Source organism: Rosa chinensis, chromosome 2 (genome assembly GCF_002994745.2).
Source record: "Rosa chinensis cultivar Old Blush chromosome 2, RchiOBHm-V2, whole genome shotgun sequence".
In the NCBI taxonomy this organism is placed as follows: domain Eukaryota; kingdom Viridiplantae; phylum Streptophyta; class Magnoliopsida; order Rosales; family Rosaceae; genus Rosa; species Rosa chinensis.
Genome location: NC_037089.1, coordinates 85,656,187 through 85,673,012, shown reverse-complemented (window position 1 = coordinate 85,673,012; position 16,826 = coordinate 85,656,187). Strand labels below are relative to the sequence as shown.

Genomic DNA, 16,826 nt, shown 5'->3' with positions numbered 1-16,826 from the left:
CCATTTCTAGTTATTTTAAACTTAGTAATTTAATTAAATAAGATAAGCCTGACTCGCATGAAATGAGAAGAGAATCAAGGTCTCGTTTGGTTCGCGGAAAGTAAGCATCATGAAAGTAAAGTTGTTCATTTCCTGTGTTTGGGATGCAAAAGGAAAGGAAATACTTTCCTGAAGCAAAGGAAAATAGGGGGAAAATGGTTCATTCCATACTCCAAAAGAATCACTTTCCCCCTACTTTCTTTGCATTTATTACTCACAACATATTATTTTATTCCATTAATTACATACTTTTTAATAACTTTCCGGATAACTTTCCTTACATTACCAAATATCGGAATTGAAAGTTCTTCGGAAAGTTTATTTCTCTTCCCATGGGAAAGACAAAGAAACTACTTTCATTTTCGCGAACCAAACGAGGCCAAAAAAAGTAGTATTCATCAATCTGTTATAACATCTGTAGTGTAATCGTATTGCATTCCCTATAAATATTTAACTTGGACTCACATCATCATCGAGGGAATTCACTTGAGCGTGGCTGTAGCAATTCCAAGTTGAATATATTGACAACAAAACGTGTGGGATGGGAGTACATCTGCACTTTTATTTTTTTTCCAAGGTCATGTTGGGGGGTGGGACTTGGACTCGGTGACACAGCTTTACCCGTGCCACGCACGCCACGTGGTATGCTATCTTACAAAGGATTGGGCGTGGACCGACAAGAATGACACGAAATGGGGCCCGCACTGCAAGTGGCACAGTGCCAGTGTACCTTTTGATGGATTTTCTACGTACTAAATTTTAGGGCCCATGACCACAGCATGTGACTCTTTCTTGTGTACCGGAGCAAAGAAAAAGCCACTAGGGTCAACCGGAGATGATATTAACATTTCTCCAATCTCCACAGCCATGGTTAAGCTTGATTAAGACTGCTTAACCAACTAATTAATATATGATTACGTTATAATTAGGCGTATAATTAATTTTCTTCCTTATGAAGAAAAACAAGTGGGGGGCAACCTCTACTTTCTTGACCAGCTTTTAATGATATGGGAAATCGTGCTAAGCACACTCTTCTATTCAAAGTAGGGGAAAACCCGTGTTTCGAGCTCTAAATTTAAAGCAGTACTGGGCAGGTGAAAGGCTTGGCAGTTATGAATGGAATGAAACAACAATTATGGTGGTGAAATAATGATCGTTGAACGATTGATACATGACTAAAATGCCCTTACTGTAGTTTGACTGATCTACTGATTGAGTATACAATAATTTCGTTGAAATCGTTTAATTCATAAAAATAAATAAAAACAAGTACCGAACATTGAACGCAACATAAATTTTTAGCAAGCTATCAATTTTGCTAAGACTTGATTAAGAGATTATGACAAATCAAGCAGTCATCGTATATGTTAGAAGCGGACAAACGATCGTCTGAACTATAGAATATTCTCTTAAGGTAGTTTTCAAATCAAATATGGAAAGTTATTGACACATTATATGGTCTCTACTAAATTTATTCAAAAAACAGAATCAACAATCGAATTTCAATATAATTTCATAAAAAAAGTAGATTTGATTGCCGGGGGGGGGGGGGGGGGGTTTCAATTGAAACTTAAAACATTATTGCATGAATTCAATTTTCAAATCTTGCAAAGTTGCAAACCATATTAGACAGATTTGATTTTGGCCATCTTTCCTTTAGAATCCATACAGAGAATCACATGTAGTAAAGTTGAAGGGTTAATACATTACTCTTTTCATATTTCTTTAATTAAAAAGGCCAAAAAAAAAGGGTTAGGCCGTAACATCGAAGGGTAATTCAGACCAAAAGAGCCCCCTACTAAGGTAACAGCAGCGCAAATCCGCCACGTGTGCGGCAAAGATTGCGACCCTTCTCTTCGTCTCTTACTGACGTCGTCTTTCTTACTCTACAGAACGACTCACTCACTCTCTCTCTACATGATCACCTGCCTCCCTTCTTCGGCTTCCCCATTCTCTCTCTCTCTCTCTCTCCATCTCTCCTTTGTTTTTTTATTTCGCTTATTAAAGCGGCAAAGCTAACCACTCCTCTCCTATTCATACAAAGGTCCCTGTCTCACTCTCTCTCTCTCGCGCATTCTCTCTCTCTCTCTACATTTTGAGCAGCTCAGGCGGCAAGAAAGAGATCTCTGGAAACCTCGAAATCGAAGTAAGGTACTTCTCGCAGCTAGGGTTTCCGTATATTCCACACCTCGCTTTTGCTTTAGCTCCTATACTATGCTCTCAATCTAGCTCTCTCCGATTTGATTAGCCTCGCTTGAATTTGAGGCTGTGAGTTTTTGAGTTCATATTGTGGCTATGTTGTTGCAGATTCGGTACTGATTTTCGTGTTGTAGTTTGTGTTGAGTGCGGGGATGGTTGGAATTTTCTGTGATTTGAAGAAGTAGGTGTGACTTTTTTGTTTGGTTGGTGAGTTTTGTGGAAATTTAAGGAGCAATGTGGGTGGGAAATTGAGGGGAGTTTGGTTTAGGACTTTAGAGGGATTGGATTTGAGAGTTTGAGGTGTGCGAAAATGCCGAGAGGGCGAAGGAGGACGATACATTTCAGTAAATTGTACTCGTTTTCGTGTATTCGGTCTTCTTTCGAAGATGTTCATGCCAAAATTGGGGATAGGGGGTACTCTAGGGTTGTGTACTGTAATGATCCTGATAATTCCGAGGCGCTGCAGTTGAGGTACAGGGGGAACTATGTTTCGACTACCAAGTATACGGCGGCTAATTTCATTCCAAAGTCTTTGTTTGAGCAGTTTAGGAGGGTGGCAAATATATACTTTCTTGTTGTGGCTTTTGTTTCGTTCAGTCCGTTGGCGCCTTTTAAGGCTGTTAGTGTTCTTATACCGCTATTGGTGGTGATTGGAGCTACTATGGTTAAGGAAGCTATAGAAGATTGGAGGCGAAGAAAACAGGTAATGTTACAAAACTTTTCTTTGTTTTTGGGTTATGTAGGTGTCCTTATCGTTTTGCACTGTTGACTGAATGTTTATTTCAACTATAGCTCATGCTTTGTTAGTTACTCTGCAAAAAATTTGGAGTTTAGTTACCTTGGCATTATGATCTTCAACTGCAAGGCTCTCTTTCTCTATATATTCTTTTTCACGGTGTCCACAGTCTAAAAGAGTAAAAAGTTACCAGATATTTTATGTAGCCTTTTTTATTGTAGATGTTTGTTTCTTTAGAATTTGCACTGACAGAGAATTTTTGTATATACATTTCCGTACTGATTGGTGTTTGCCCTCTATATCCACACTAGATGCAGTACAAATGCAGAGAACAACATTACTGGGAAATTCCTTCCAATTGATATTTTGATGTCATTTATTTGTTTGCTCTGTGTGAAAGAGTTGGCTAATATTTGAAATGGTTTCAGGATGTGGAGGCAAACAATCGAAAGGTGAAAGTGTATGGTAGGAATCATACATTCATTGGAACCAGATGGAAGAAACTCAGAGTTGGTGATCTTGTGAAGGTGCACAAGGATGAGTACTTTCCTGCTGATCTGCTTTTGCTTTCATCAAGCTATGAGGATGGCATTTGCTATGTGGAAACTATGAACCTTGATGGAGAAACAAATTTAAAATTGAAGCATGCACTGGAGGCGACATCCCCTCTTCAAGATGAAAATTCCTTGGAAAGATTTAGGGCAGTGATCAAGTGTGAGGACCCAAATGAAAATCTATATTCATTTGTTGGGACTTTGTTCTATAACGGCAGAGAATACCCACTTTCCTTGCAACAGATGCTCCTAAGAGACTCTAAGCTGAAAAATACAGAATATGTCTATGGAGTTGTTGTTTTCACTGGCCATGACACAAAAGTCATGGAAAATGCTACAGATCCTCCTTCAAAGAGAAGTAAAATTGAGAGGAAAATGGATAAGATAATCTACATCCTTTTCAGTACTCTATTTGTGATAGCTTTTGTTGGATCTGTCTTTTTTGGAATTGATACCAAGAAAGATTATAGCGGTGGAAAGATGAGAAGGTGGTATCTTCGTCCAGATGATTCCGCTGTGTATTATGACCCCAAAAGGGCAGAAATTGCAGCTATTTTGCATTTTCTGACAGCTCTTATGCTGTATGGATATCTGATACCAATATCTTTATATGTTTCAATTGAGATGGTGAAGGTATTACAGAGTATTTTCATTAACCGAGATCAAGATATGTACTATGAGGAAACAGATAGGCCAGCTCATGCACGCACCTCTAATCTGAATGAGGAACTTGGCCAGATTGATATGATACTGTCTGACAAAACTGGTACATTGACATGCAACTCCATGGAGTTTATTAAATGTTCGATAGCAGGCACTGCTTATGGCCATGGTAAGACAGAAGTGGAAATGGCACTGGCAAACAGAAGGAACGGAGTGGCTGAAACTGGTCATATATCATCTGATGTGGTAGAGCATAGTACTGGTGAAGCTGATAGCTCTCGAAAGTCAATTAAGGGTTTCAACTTCAGGGACGAGCGCATCATGAATGGGCACTGGGTTAATGAACCTCATTCAGATACCATCCAGAAATTCCTTCGGGTTTTAGCAATCTGTCATACAGCCATACCTGTTGTGGATAAAGAATCAGGAGAAATATCCTATGAAGCTGAGTCACCAGATGAAGCAGCTTTTGTCATAGCTGCCAGGGAGCTCGGCTTTGAGTTTTTTGAAAGGACACAAACGAGCATATCATTGCATGAGTTAGATTATGAGACTGGAGAAAAGGTTGACAGGTGAGCTCCTTCTGTACTGTGGCTGGTTTGTGTTTTTCATTTGGGCAACTTATAACAATTACAGTTATTAGAGTTTGATAAAACTTAGCACAACTGCTTTATAATTTAGTTCTGAGATCTGGTCCAAGTTTTCTTTCTGCTGCATTATTTATTAGGAAACAGGTCTGTTGAGGTTCATGCAATAAATGAACACTTCTCTTATGAAACAACAGATGCTTTAAAGTTTAATATGTAAGAAATACTTAAACGAGTTGTGTAGCTTTATTTAATCAGCTTACATGATGGCCCTCCGTGGAGTTAAACACAGGGAAAGCAAACATGTTGTTTTGAGTCAAAATATTGGTTAGATGATGCTTCTGTTCTGCCAATCGAAGGAAGTTGCATCTTAATACCACAGTGAGACAGCACCCTTGAATATCTTTAGATACTGGCATCTTATGTGTACATCTCTCTCTCTCTCTCTCTCTCTCTCTCTCTCTCTCTCTCTATACACTCAAAGAAATTCTCTAAGACCAAGCTAAATAAGGAGTAGAAACGAGCACCTATTTGTTACACTTTGAATATTTTAATCCTGATTGTATAAATAGATCCACGGCCCTTTATTGACCACTTATTTTTGTTACTTACTGATGCCTTTCTGGGTGTGTATACAATTATATTTACATAATACATGCATGCATACATGCAAAGGCATATATGACGTTCACTTCATATAATTTATTGACCACTTATTTCTTTATCCCAGAGAATATGAGCTTCTTCAAGTCTTAGAGTTCAGTAGTTCTCGCAAAAGAATGTCAGTAATTGTTAAGAGTCCGGAAAACAAATTATTGCTTCTTTGCAAAGGTGCAGACAGGTTAGACTCTTGACTCCTCCTGCTTTAGGTTCTCCATTTGAAGTTGCAAGTTGGGTTACTTCATTCCTTAACTTTCATTTATCCGTATATATCCAGTGCAATTTTTGAAAGGCTGGCAAAAGATGGGCGGCAGTTTGAGGATCAAACTAAGGAGCACATTCACAAATATGCTGAAGCAGGTTTACGAACCTTGGTGGTTGCACACCGTGAGCTTGGTCTAGAAGAATATAAAGCATGGGAACAAAAGTTTTTAAAGGCCAAAGCTTCTCTCACTGAAGGCCGAGATGCATTAATGGATGAGCTTGCTGATAAGATTGAAAGGGAATTAATACTACTTGGTGTGACAGCTGTTGAGGACAAACTGCAAAAGGGGGTGAGCATTGAATTTTGACATTTTCCTATAACTTTTTCCACACATTTTTTTTTTGGTAGGATTGTTTGAAAGTTCTTTTAGATTATCTATTTGATTTTATGTAAATTGCAAGTATAAATTAGAACAAAAAAAAAAAGCAGAACCTACTTATTCATGCAAGAAAAGCTTGTTTGCCTGCCTGGATAATTCATTCAATACTAATATTGTTCTCTGGAATGCAGGTTCCTGAGTGTATCAACAAGCTTGCTCAGGCTGGGATTAAGATATGGGTATTGACTGGTGATAAGATGGAAACTGCAGTTAACATAGGGTATGATATTAGTGCTACATTATTGGTTCCACTTTTTTTCTTTTTTACTGGATGCTTCAGTTTAATTAGACAATGTATGTTTGCAGGTATGCTTGCAGTTTACTTAGACAAGATATGAAACGGATTGTCATCAGTCTTGATTCGCCAGATATAATTGCCTTGGAAAAACAAGGGAAGAAAGACGCAATTCAGAAGGTATAGAATCCTAAAGCGAAAAATCCATGATATAGTTTTTGCTTTCTTTTCTTTTTCTTTTACCCTCTTGGATTATTTCTGAAACATGGATTGTTCTAAGGCCTGTCTTGCAAGCATAAGGAAGCAAATTGAAGAAGGTTTTTCGCAAATTAATGAAGCTAAAAAAGGTTCCAGCTCCACTAAAGCATTTGGCTTAATAATTGATGGAAAGTCCTTGGAATATTCACTTAAGAAGGACCTGGAAAAGTCATTTTTTGAGCTTGCAATTAATTGTGCTTCAGTTATATGCTGCCGCTCTACGCCCAAACAGAAAGCTCTTGTAAGTGCTCATGAGCACACTGATTCAAATCATCTATGTTTATATCCATGGCCAGTGGCTGACATCTACATAATCTGATAGTACTATAAAATTTATGCAGGTTACGAGACTGGTAAAAAATGAGACAGGTAAAACAACACTTGCTGTTGGTGATGGGGCGAATGATGTTGGCATGCTTCAAGAGGCGGATATTGGAGTTGGCATTAGTGGTGTTGAAGGGATGCAGGTGAGGTTACTTTTCATTTGTGTTAGTATCTTCATGATGTTCAATCATAATCAACACAACATTCCTTCATTCTCAGCCCCTTTCGAGCTGCAGAGAGGTTCTATTTCACATACATATTATGCTTTTCTTCAACATCTTCAATACACAATTTCTTAGTATTCTACTTGAGCATATTCCCATGTTTTATATTTCCTGGTAAAGATTAATACCACCCAAATTTTTTGTCCAACTTGTATGTCTGTTTCCAAGTCCAAGTGTTTAGTGATTTGGTCTGCCAATAGTGCATTTGGCATCTTTTTGAAAACCACAATGAATAACAGTATGTAAGTATCCAATAATCAGTAAACTGTTGAGGACAATGCGTTTGTATAACACTCTTTAGTCTTTGACAATGTGTACATTTTGGTGACGGACATGTCTCAAACATTTAAGTTGAATAATGGATGATTAAGTCTCAGCTGCTGATTCCTTTTAATTTCTGAATGCAGGCAGTGATGGCAAGTGATTTTGCAATAGCTCAATTTCGTTTTCTGGAGCGTCTCTTGCTGGTACACGGGCATTGGTGTTACAGGCGTATATCAATGATGGTAAAACATATTCTTAGAATTGCCACAGAAACAAGTGTTTTTCCTCAATAAGTTTAGGCAGTAAAGCTACACTTGTTGTTTCTTTTTAAATCTCCTCTGTGATGCATCATGTAGTGATGTACAGTTCTCCTGGTTCTTATTTCCCATCCTATGAGCTTGACTAGTTTGCCGATATTAGTGGTATAAATTGTTGGGTCTGGAAATATATGTAATATACCCTGTTGATCTGTGTTTTGTTCTATTTGATTGATGCAGATATGCTACTTCTTCTACAAGAACATAACATTCGGGTTTACTCTGTTTTGGTTTGAGGCCCATAATTCTTTCTCGGGTCTACCTGCTTATAATGATTGGTACATGTCATTCTACAATGTCTTCTTCACATCACTTCCTGTAATTGCTCTTGGTGTCTTCGATCAGGATGTTTCTGCACGGCTATGCCTGAAGGTATACAATTAATTCATTTGAAAGATTTTTTTACAAAAACAAGGGAAACAGAATAAATTCAGTGAAATATACTGACTGTTGACAGAGTATAGCTCTAAGGTGACAATTGACAGTATAATCATGATATACACTGCATGTTATTGCTGTAGCTTGGCATATGGTAAATTCCAATTAAGAGAAACAGCTAGTATCAATTTCAGTACCATATGTTTTAGATTGAGTATGAAAAGTTGTTGCACAATGTCTTTATTCTTGAAACCAAAAGCTAGTATAATTTACTCCATTGCTTGCCATATCGAAACGTGTTATATTTTTGTTCATAATCCTTGAAGCTCATCCTGGAGCTGGAAGAGTTAATTTGTTGTTCATGCATGTTCTGTTCACAGTACCCATCCTTGTATCTAGAGGGAGTGGAGAACATTCTCTTCAGCTGGACCCGCATACTCGGTTGGATGTTTAATGGATTGTTGAGCTCCATAATAATCTTCTTCTTCACCACCAATTCTATGATTCCACAGCCGTTTCAGAAAGATGGTCAAGTAGCTGACTATGAAGTCCTAGGTGTCACAATGTACACTTGTGTAGTGTGGGCTGTAAACTGCCAAATGGCAATCTCCATCAACTACTTCACTTGGATCCAGCACTTGTTCATCTGGGGCAGTGTCGCCTTCTGGTACATATTTTTAGTCATATATGGTTCTGTCTCACCTAGTATATCCACAACAGCATACAAAGTGCTCGTGGAAGAGTGTGCTCCCAGTCCTCTTTATTGGCTGGTCACCCTTCTTGTTGTTGTCTGCACTCTGCTGCCATATTTTTCATACCGTGCTTTCCAGACACGGTTTAAACCAATGCGTCACGATGTAATACAGCAGAAACGATTACTAAGTTGTAACAATGATCAGATTGATGCTTCCGGTGAATTGCCTGTAAGAGTGAGGGGCAAGCTACGACATCTGAGGCATAGATTAAGAGAAAGAGAGTCATGAAACTCGGTGTGTTAGTGTTGTTTGATTAGGGAATGCTTGGTTTTGTGTATATGTTTTACAGTTTGAGAGAGGCATTAGTATGTTGGCCAGTTTCTGTTTAAGTCGGGGGCGGTGCCCAAATGAGAATGTACTATGTAGACAGATATACAAAACCCACCCTCCTTTGTAGGTTAACCTTGTAAAGCTAATATATATCACATTATAAAAACAAAAAAGGAAATCCAGTTTGATATGCCCATGTTTTTAAGCTGTTGTATTCAAGCAGTAATACCCATTTTCAAGTTTGCAAGTTGCATCTTTTAAAGTAAAAAAGCAGCAAATTGCCGGCTTTCTGGGATTGCACAGTAGTTATTTCATGATTATATTCATTTCGGATATGAAGAAAGGCAGATGGTGATTGTTGCAAATCTTATCTATATTTAAACGAACTACCCATTAATCCGCGAGATCAACATCAGTATCAAGATGTAATATTTATAAATGGTGTGGAAGATCCACCAAGAATATAACTAATTGCAAAACTTTATCAGAAGCCGCGTAGAAGATCGTAAATATCCACGTGAGGGATTATTGACCCTGAGAAGATTGGCATGAATTATTAATAAAATTAAGAATAGTATTTATATTCAACAAAGTGTTTTTAAGTTCGACTTATCCCTATTTGTTGATAAAGAAAATCTCAAGTTTAATTAACATGCAAATCTTTAATGATATGTCATTTGTTGGCAAAAGGCATCACACTGTCATTTTAGCCTCATTTGTCTTGCTTATGCACGTAAAAGCCTCGCTATTGACGACCATGTTTAGTGAGGCTAACGGTGGTCTTCTCAAACGAGGCTAAGCACACCAAAAATTATTGTTTGCTTTTTCAAACTCTAGCAATACAACTCCATAATAACTTTCTCCCAAAAACAAAAATTGTCGGAGACCATCATTTATCACCCAAAAACTTGGACTACAAAGATTTTTTGTTTTTTTGTTTACCAAAACTGCATACTCTTATGTACTCTCCAAAATCGATAAAATCATAAAAAATAAAATACTTAATATTTTTTAGCGTCGTGATAACTCGGAACATGTTCTAAAAATCATCCTCTACGAAAATTTACACAAGAGAATTATTATATGCTTGGAAGTGCAGTAAAAACTAGGGGACATTTTTGTCATCAAAAGCACTAGTGATCTCAATTAATCCTTCATTTAAACAACTAATAAAAGGGCATGCAGAAACGTGCAACACGCTGATCAATTTGATTCAATTCCAGGCTAACTCTATCTCTCCATGTGAAAAGGCAAGGCTGGCTGGTTAGATATGTCATTGTTAATTTTTGCGTAAAGCCCTAAAGACCTAATCTGGCATAAGAATGTCAATTTGGAATTGCTCCCACTTTTCAAGTACCCAACTTTAACACAAATCTTTCTTCCAGATATTCTTGGCTTTTTTGAATGGGTTGGTATGGCTGGAGATCCTTTTGAAATTTTCACGTTATATAACGGATTGTGTGATTATCTAACTCCATTGTTTATTTCCTTGAAGGACTGCAGACCTTGACATCCATGACCAATGGCTGCTTCTAATTGACTTCAAGAGGCTTTGTCATGTTGGCTTAACAAGTCCTTGGAGCGTAATTCTTCAGCCGTTCTCTTTGTTGCTTTGCTGAGTTGAACTTTTGGACGCAGAATGGTAGAGTATGAAGTTAGGACTTATACCAATAGGCGATGGATACTTCTACTAGCATTTTTCTTCGTCTTGAAGTTTAATATTTATAAAAAGATGATGACGTCGAAAGTTTATCACTCACCTGCAAACTGATTTTTTTCTTATTGTTATGCATAAATACAAAATATAAGTGTCATACTTTGAAGTACCACAAAAGAAAAAAAAACTTTAATTTTCTTTTGGAAAAATATAGATTCACAACCAATTATTATTTTGTTTAATGTCAGAAGTGGGAGGTTTTGTGCCCAGTATCATTTGGTATAGTGGCATAAGTCTCTCTTTTGTAAGTAGAATGTTATGAGTTCGACTCGCAATAGACTAGTTGTTGTATATCAATTGTTTATTTGATTAAAAAAAAAAAAAAGTGGGAGGTTTTGAGTTTAACTCATGAGCAAGCAATCATTGTATCATAAATGAACATATGTTACCTAAACCTCCTTATGAACATTCTCCTTAGCTAGCCGGGAACTAAACTAGTTAACTAGTTCGATCAAGAAGGATAAGAGAGAAAAGTTGGTAATCAAAGAGAATTGACTTTAATTTCTGCTATACTAGTTATGGCAAATTAAGTCTAATTAAGGAGGATACCCCATTGTTGATTTTTTGCCGATCCTAAAACTACATAAGAAAGGCTCATCCTACGCATGTACATATGTCACAGGGTCAGCTTTAATTAGGTATAATATTCGCTGCCCTATACAAGAATATTAGGGTATTATAGTAGCATTAACTATCCTATACTTTTATATTTATACATAAAAGAGGATCAAAAGTCCATAAGTCGTCGGCATTCAACTCATACAATAATATAACGTAGGTTTTAACGGCTTCAAGAAGCTAGGTCGTCTTCTTCTTCTTTGTCCTTAATATTTAGGCCAATTTGCATTAGCTTCCGGACCAAGTTTTCTATTCTATTGCTGTGCTGGTTTTCCGGTATGTATGTGATTTTCCTTCTAGAAGTGCTAGTCCACATGGCCCCACGAGGTTGGCAATTGGCATTACTAAGCAAGATATTCTAGAACGCATTCCATGACATCTCCATCATCGAGAAGTAACTTTTGAGAACACCACCATTTCAATTCGTTTGAAGTTTCAAGTTTGCGTGGTACGTCATCCTTTTTATAAAAGTGTAAAAATGATCGAACTTATCTTATCCTCTCACTGGCGCACGAGTTCAATTTCTTCAAGTATGCATAGATTTGCCCAATGAATCTAAGAATCTTCTATTAGACGGTATTAATATATTCTCGATTATCAACCTGTATTTTTGCTCTTAATCTTGCATATACAAGTAAACTACATGTAAAGATATTTCATGACTTATCAAATAAGAACTCGACCAATGACCATTGTCTATGTTACTTCACCTTCTAAATCTGTCATGTCCATGTGATTCCACATAGTGAAACAAAATGGTGTAGCCATAAATCTCATCTACGAGTGTCAAATTCAAATTTAATCAACTAACAAATTAGACTCATTTTTCTATACTATTATTAAGAGAAACAAAATGGTGTAGCCATTAGGAATAACTATTGTTATATCTATACTATTATTAAGAGAAGAGCGCTTGCTCTCAAAAACTAATTTTTTTTACCAATTTAACCTTTATATATTAAAATACTATGAAATATAATTAATCAATAGGGATAATACAGTAAATTATAAAATAAAAAACGAAAGAATAATTTTAAAAAATTAATAAAAAAAAAATAAAAAATGTGGTTTGTACTAAAAATTTTCCTACAACCTTTAACTTATCTCCACATACATAGTAGGTGGGTCCAGTTAGTTTCTTTTACTATTATGCAAATCAAGGGATAATTTAAGTTAAATCAAGAGTGTATGTCTTTTTGGATATATTTTTAAAAAAAATGGTGGTCGGGTGGGAGCACCACTCCGGGGCCGAGAGCACATGGGTAAGACCCCTCCCAATAGGATGTTTTTCACATGCGGATGATCGAACCAGTGACCTCCTTACTACCAGGAGTATCACTGCAGCGTTCGCCCAACATGCAGGACCAGCCTGCTACCAACTGGACCAAACCCCATTGGTAGAGTGTATGTCTTCATTCTTGAATTGAAACTATTTTCAATAGATTTTTAGAATTGAGGAAAGAGTATGTATTAATTTTGTATTCACCGTACTTAACATAGAAAGAATTTTATAATATTAATAATAAGATAACCTTTTAAAAATATTATTAATTTGATCGACCGTATTAACTGAGTAATTTTTTTTCATTCCTTTCCAAATGTTCAAGGATAATTAATACTACTTATGACAAAATATTGAATATTTGGTAATTAATACTTATTAAAAACTTAAAGAGGGTCATTCGACCCTTCTCGGCTCTCGCCCTGCTCTAGCTACATCCATGGTGAGAATGAGAGTTATGTCAGATGTTTTTATTAACCGTCATTTTCTTATAGTATAAGTAAAACGACGGACTAATTTGGATTCAAACTAACGATGTCAATCGGTGCATGTTGAGAAGGGTTGGCATTTAGGTTCTAAAGTCTGTCATCTGTAATATATATTTATCCACAACCTTAGAGTAAATCCGAGCACAAATTTCTCAACAAAGTTGCTATGAACTTGCATTTTTTGGTGGGATACGCGGTCCATCGTATCCAAACACACGGGGACAGGGTCACTCAGTGCACCTGGTTGGATATTGAAAGTGGGTACAACGTGCGTAACGTTAAACGCGTAAGCAAACAAGTGTATCTATTTATGTGTATCTCACTTCCACTATCGAATCCAGAAAAGTTAATTCCACACCACCTGTAATTCATGAAACGCTGAAAGCCTCCCACCAAACCAAACCCATTTATTAAATAATTAACACCTTCCTCGCCTTCCTTCCACCTTTCTAGCTTCCACTCCCCACCTGTCACCCATATATATAGAATCAAACCAAACCAAGAGTCACACAACTCACAACCTCCTCTCATCATCTTTGTCAGTTTTGTCTGCAGGTCTAGAAAGGAGAGTGCGAAGAACCAAAAAAAAAAAAAAAACGCTCTGAGTCAAGAAAAATGCAAAACCAGGATTACTCCGACCAGGGTTTGGTCTGTCCCAGCTTCAACAGCTACGCCTCGGCTACCACAGCCGACACCGCCGCCAAGGTTTGCCGGGAATTCAGCAGCCTCGGATTAGTGGATGAGAACAAAGAGTTCGAGTATGAAGGAGGAGAGAAACAAGACGATGACTTCGAGTTCGTGTCGTTTCAGAAATCTGCCGACGAGGTTTTCTTCGGCGACAACACTCGGATTGGTCCGGTTTTCCCCGTCTTCAACCGCGACCTTATAAGTCAACGGGATCTAAACTACACCGACGACGTCGACGCAGTGCCGTCGTCGTCCTCAGCGTCATCAGACGTGGACGAGCTGGAGAACGTTCCGGCCGGTAGCTACTGCGTTTGGATGCCTAAAACGACGCCGGCCTCGTCTCCTTCCCATTGCAAGAAGAGCAAGTCGACCGGAACGTCGTCGTCTCGGCGGTGGAGGCTGAGGGACTTGCTGCGGCGGAGCAACAGCGAAGGCGGGAAGGACTCCTTCGTGCTGCTGACGCCTTCCCTGACGTCATCGTCGAGCTCCAAGAAGCAGGTGGCTGCTAACGATCATCATCATCATCCTAATGAGAAAATGGTGGTGACGAAGGGGAAGAAGAGCTTTAATGGGTCGAGGCCGAAAGGCCCGAACGCTGTGTCGATGGCGCACGAGGTGTTCTACGCGAAGAGTAAAGAGAAAGATGGGTATAATAAGAGACAGTCGTATCTTCCTTACAGGAAAGACCTGGTGGGGTTCTTTGCTAGTGTGAACGCCATGGGAAGGACTTTCCCTACTTTTTAATAATTAGATTCCAATAGTAATTAAGTTCATCAGGTTCCCTGATGATCATAGTTTTGTCCAAGTTATAGAGCTTGACTATCATATTTTTTGGTTTTTATAGAAAAAGCAACATGTACATATTAATTTTGTTTTGTTCTAGTTCAATATATTCAAGCACATGGATCTGAAAGCAAATCCGAGTTGAAGTGGTTTGAGATGCTTATAGTGCAGAAAGTGTTTTTTTATTTTATTTTTATTTTTATTTTTATTTTTTTATCATTTTAACACTGATTGTTTGATTCTTGAGTTTGCATCAAGGTTCTAAATATTTGTAGACACACTTATATATTTGTTGATATCTCATTTTATATGAAAATAGATATATCCTCTTTTCCCAACAAGTACACTATACTAATGATATTCTTTCTATATATCAGTTGATAACTCAATATATTCTAATATTTGAGTGCCCATTTTTTAGACCTTAGTTTGCATTAATGTAGATTTGAGATATATTAGTCACATCCCCTGCTGTTGAGTTATCAATTTTGTGTCTCTTCAAATATAAAGGGATTATTACAAACCACTCATTTTCTTAAAGAAAATTCAACTTTTAGTCATGTGTAGTCTAGCTAGGTAGCATACATTATTGTTGGTGTGATTCAGAATTTTTTTTTTTTAGCTATGAAGATTTGTGTTGAAGAGTTTAGCTACGTCTGTACTCCATTATAAGGTTGACATGTATTAACGATTCAAATCTAATTATGCTCGCGTAATCTTATAGTTGGTGTGTGTGAAACTTATATAATTCATACACATCGACGATCGATAATGTTTTATATTTGCATGAGGAATTATATCAACCTTCTCCATTTGTCACTATTATTTTTGTAAGCTAGTTTGCAAGTCAAAGGGATGGCTTCATGTCACTAACTTTTAGTTTCTCAATACAAAATGGTGAAATTGCCTTTTCAGGTAAGGTTTAGGGGGGATATTTTAATTTACTGTTTTTACAATAGTCAATGAATGATGATATGAACAAATATAATTTGTTTTTGTTTATGTGTCTTTTGAAGGAAACAAGTTATCAACTCATTGGTTTATTAAAAAATAAAAAAAATAAATCTGGTACTGGGTCGAGTTCGTATAAGCAGCATTTTTTTCCTTTGAAGTTTTCAATTCAATGCTTCACTGTTGCAGTTAATATAATGTTGCCTTAGTCGTATAAACTGCACACAAAAAAGCCTATCTCAGGTAAGTAATTATCATATGTCTTAGGAAACTATATGTGTCCGATCCGAAGATAATACAACCATTATTCATGCATAAAAGCGAGGACTAATAGAGTCGTTTATGTACATTTCTCGATGCTCGAAGTTCATATGTAAGCTGTATTCATCTTCGATAACGATACAGCTGGTATGTTGCTAAAAAATGATACAACCGCTTAATGATATATTATTAGAAATAATACAGCTATCGTGCTCGGTAATGAATAATGATAAAATCATAAATGCTATGATACTTACCATCGATCCATGCATCGATCATGCATATATAGCACTTTCGAAGAAACTACTAATGGATCGAGATAGTGATCGAACTTGATCTCCAAGTTTAAACATGTTGCTCAAACTGGGCCACTGATTACAACTAAACAGCACAATTTCCTCCCCACCCTTGTCGTTCCACATACACTGTACGTTATATTCCAACTTAGTTCGTCACTTTGCACTAAACCTGGAAAATCTGAAAAGGTAAAAGTAGGAGTATCTTTACAAAAGTACTTCGTAATCCTCCAATTCTACCATTTCCCACTTAAAAGAAAAAAGAAAAAGAAAAAGGATTGCTGTTAGTCAATGTTAAATGATGATAAGTACGTGTTTGGCGTGGTCGAAAGAAACTAATCGGGTTGTCTCCGTCTCCATGCTTGATTGTCAAGGAGCAGTTTAAGCATTGAGGGTGGCCTGCAGCTGATGTGGGAGATCGATGGCAAAGGGTGATTGCCTAACAATGATGGTAAGTGTTTATTAATTATCTCCGATTAATTCAGTAGGCGTTGAGCATTGACTACTGTTTTATTAAATCATACCATGAAGGCGATGCCTGGGTGCCATGCATATTCTTCCGCCCCTCTACTCCGATCGATGTTACTGACATTAATGTTAGGGAAAGTGACGGTTCTAATTACCAGTTTGTTAATT

The 16,826-nt window shown here is 37.3% G+C and overlaps 2 protein-coding genes across 4 annotated transcripts; both read left to right on the top strand.

The window, feature by feature from the left end:
- The first annotated feature begins 1,953 nt into the window (after positions 1-1,953).
- On the top strand, positions 1,954-9,326 carry LOC112186487 (probable phospholipid-transporting ATPase 8). 3 transcript variants are annotated; one of them, XM_024324936.2, is made up of 12 exons: positions 1,954-2,185; positions 2,347-2,941; positions 3,403-4,763; positions 5,509-5,619; positions 5,716-5,992; positions 6,214-6,302; positions 6,389-6,497; positions 6,598-6,816; positions 6,917-7,042; positions 7,531-7,629; positions 7,885-8,076; positions 8,463-9,326. In XM_024324936.2, exons 2-12 carry the CDS (start codon positions 2,549-2,551, stop codon positions 9,063-9,065), a joined length of 3,579 nt encoding a protein of 1,192 aa, XP_024180704.1. In that variant the 5' UTR covers positions 1,954-2,185; positions 2,347-2,548; the 3' UTR covers positions 9,066-9,326. The 3 variants fall into 3 exon arrangements, with proteins under 3 accessions (XP_024180704.1, XP_024180703.1, XP_024180702.1); XM_024324935.2 differs by having other exon boundaries at positions 1,954-2,190; XM_024324934.2 differs by having other exon boundaries at positions 1,954-2,941.
- Positions 9,327-13,827: 4,501 nt separating this feature from the next.
- LOC112190321 lies at positions 13,828-14,643 on the top strand. Its single transcript, XM_024329752.2, has one exon. The coding sequence runs from the start codon at positions 13,828-13,830 to the stop codon at positions 14,641-14,643; it is 816 nt and encodes a 271-aa protein (XP_024185520.1).
- Positions 14,644-16,826: the final 2,183 nt, after the last annotated feature.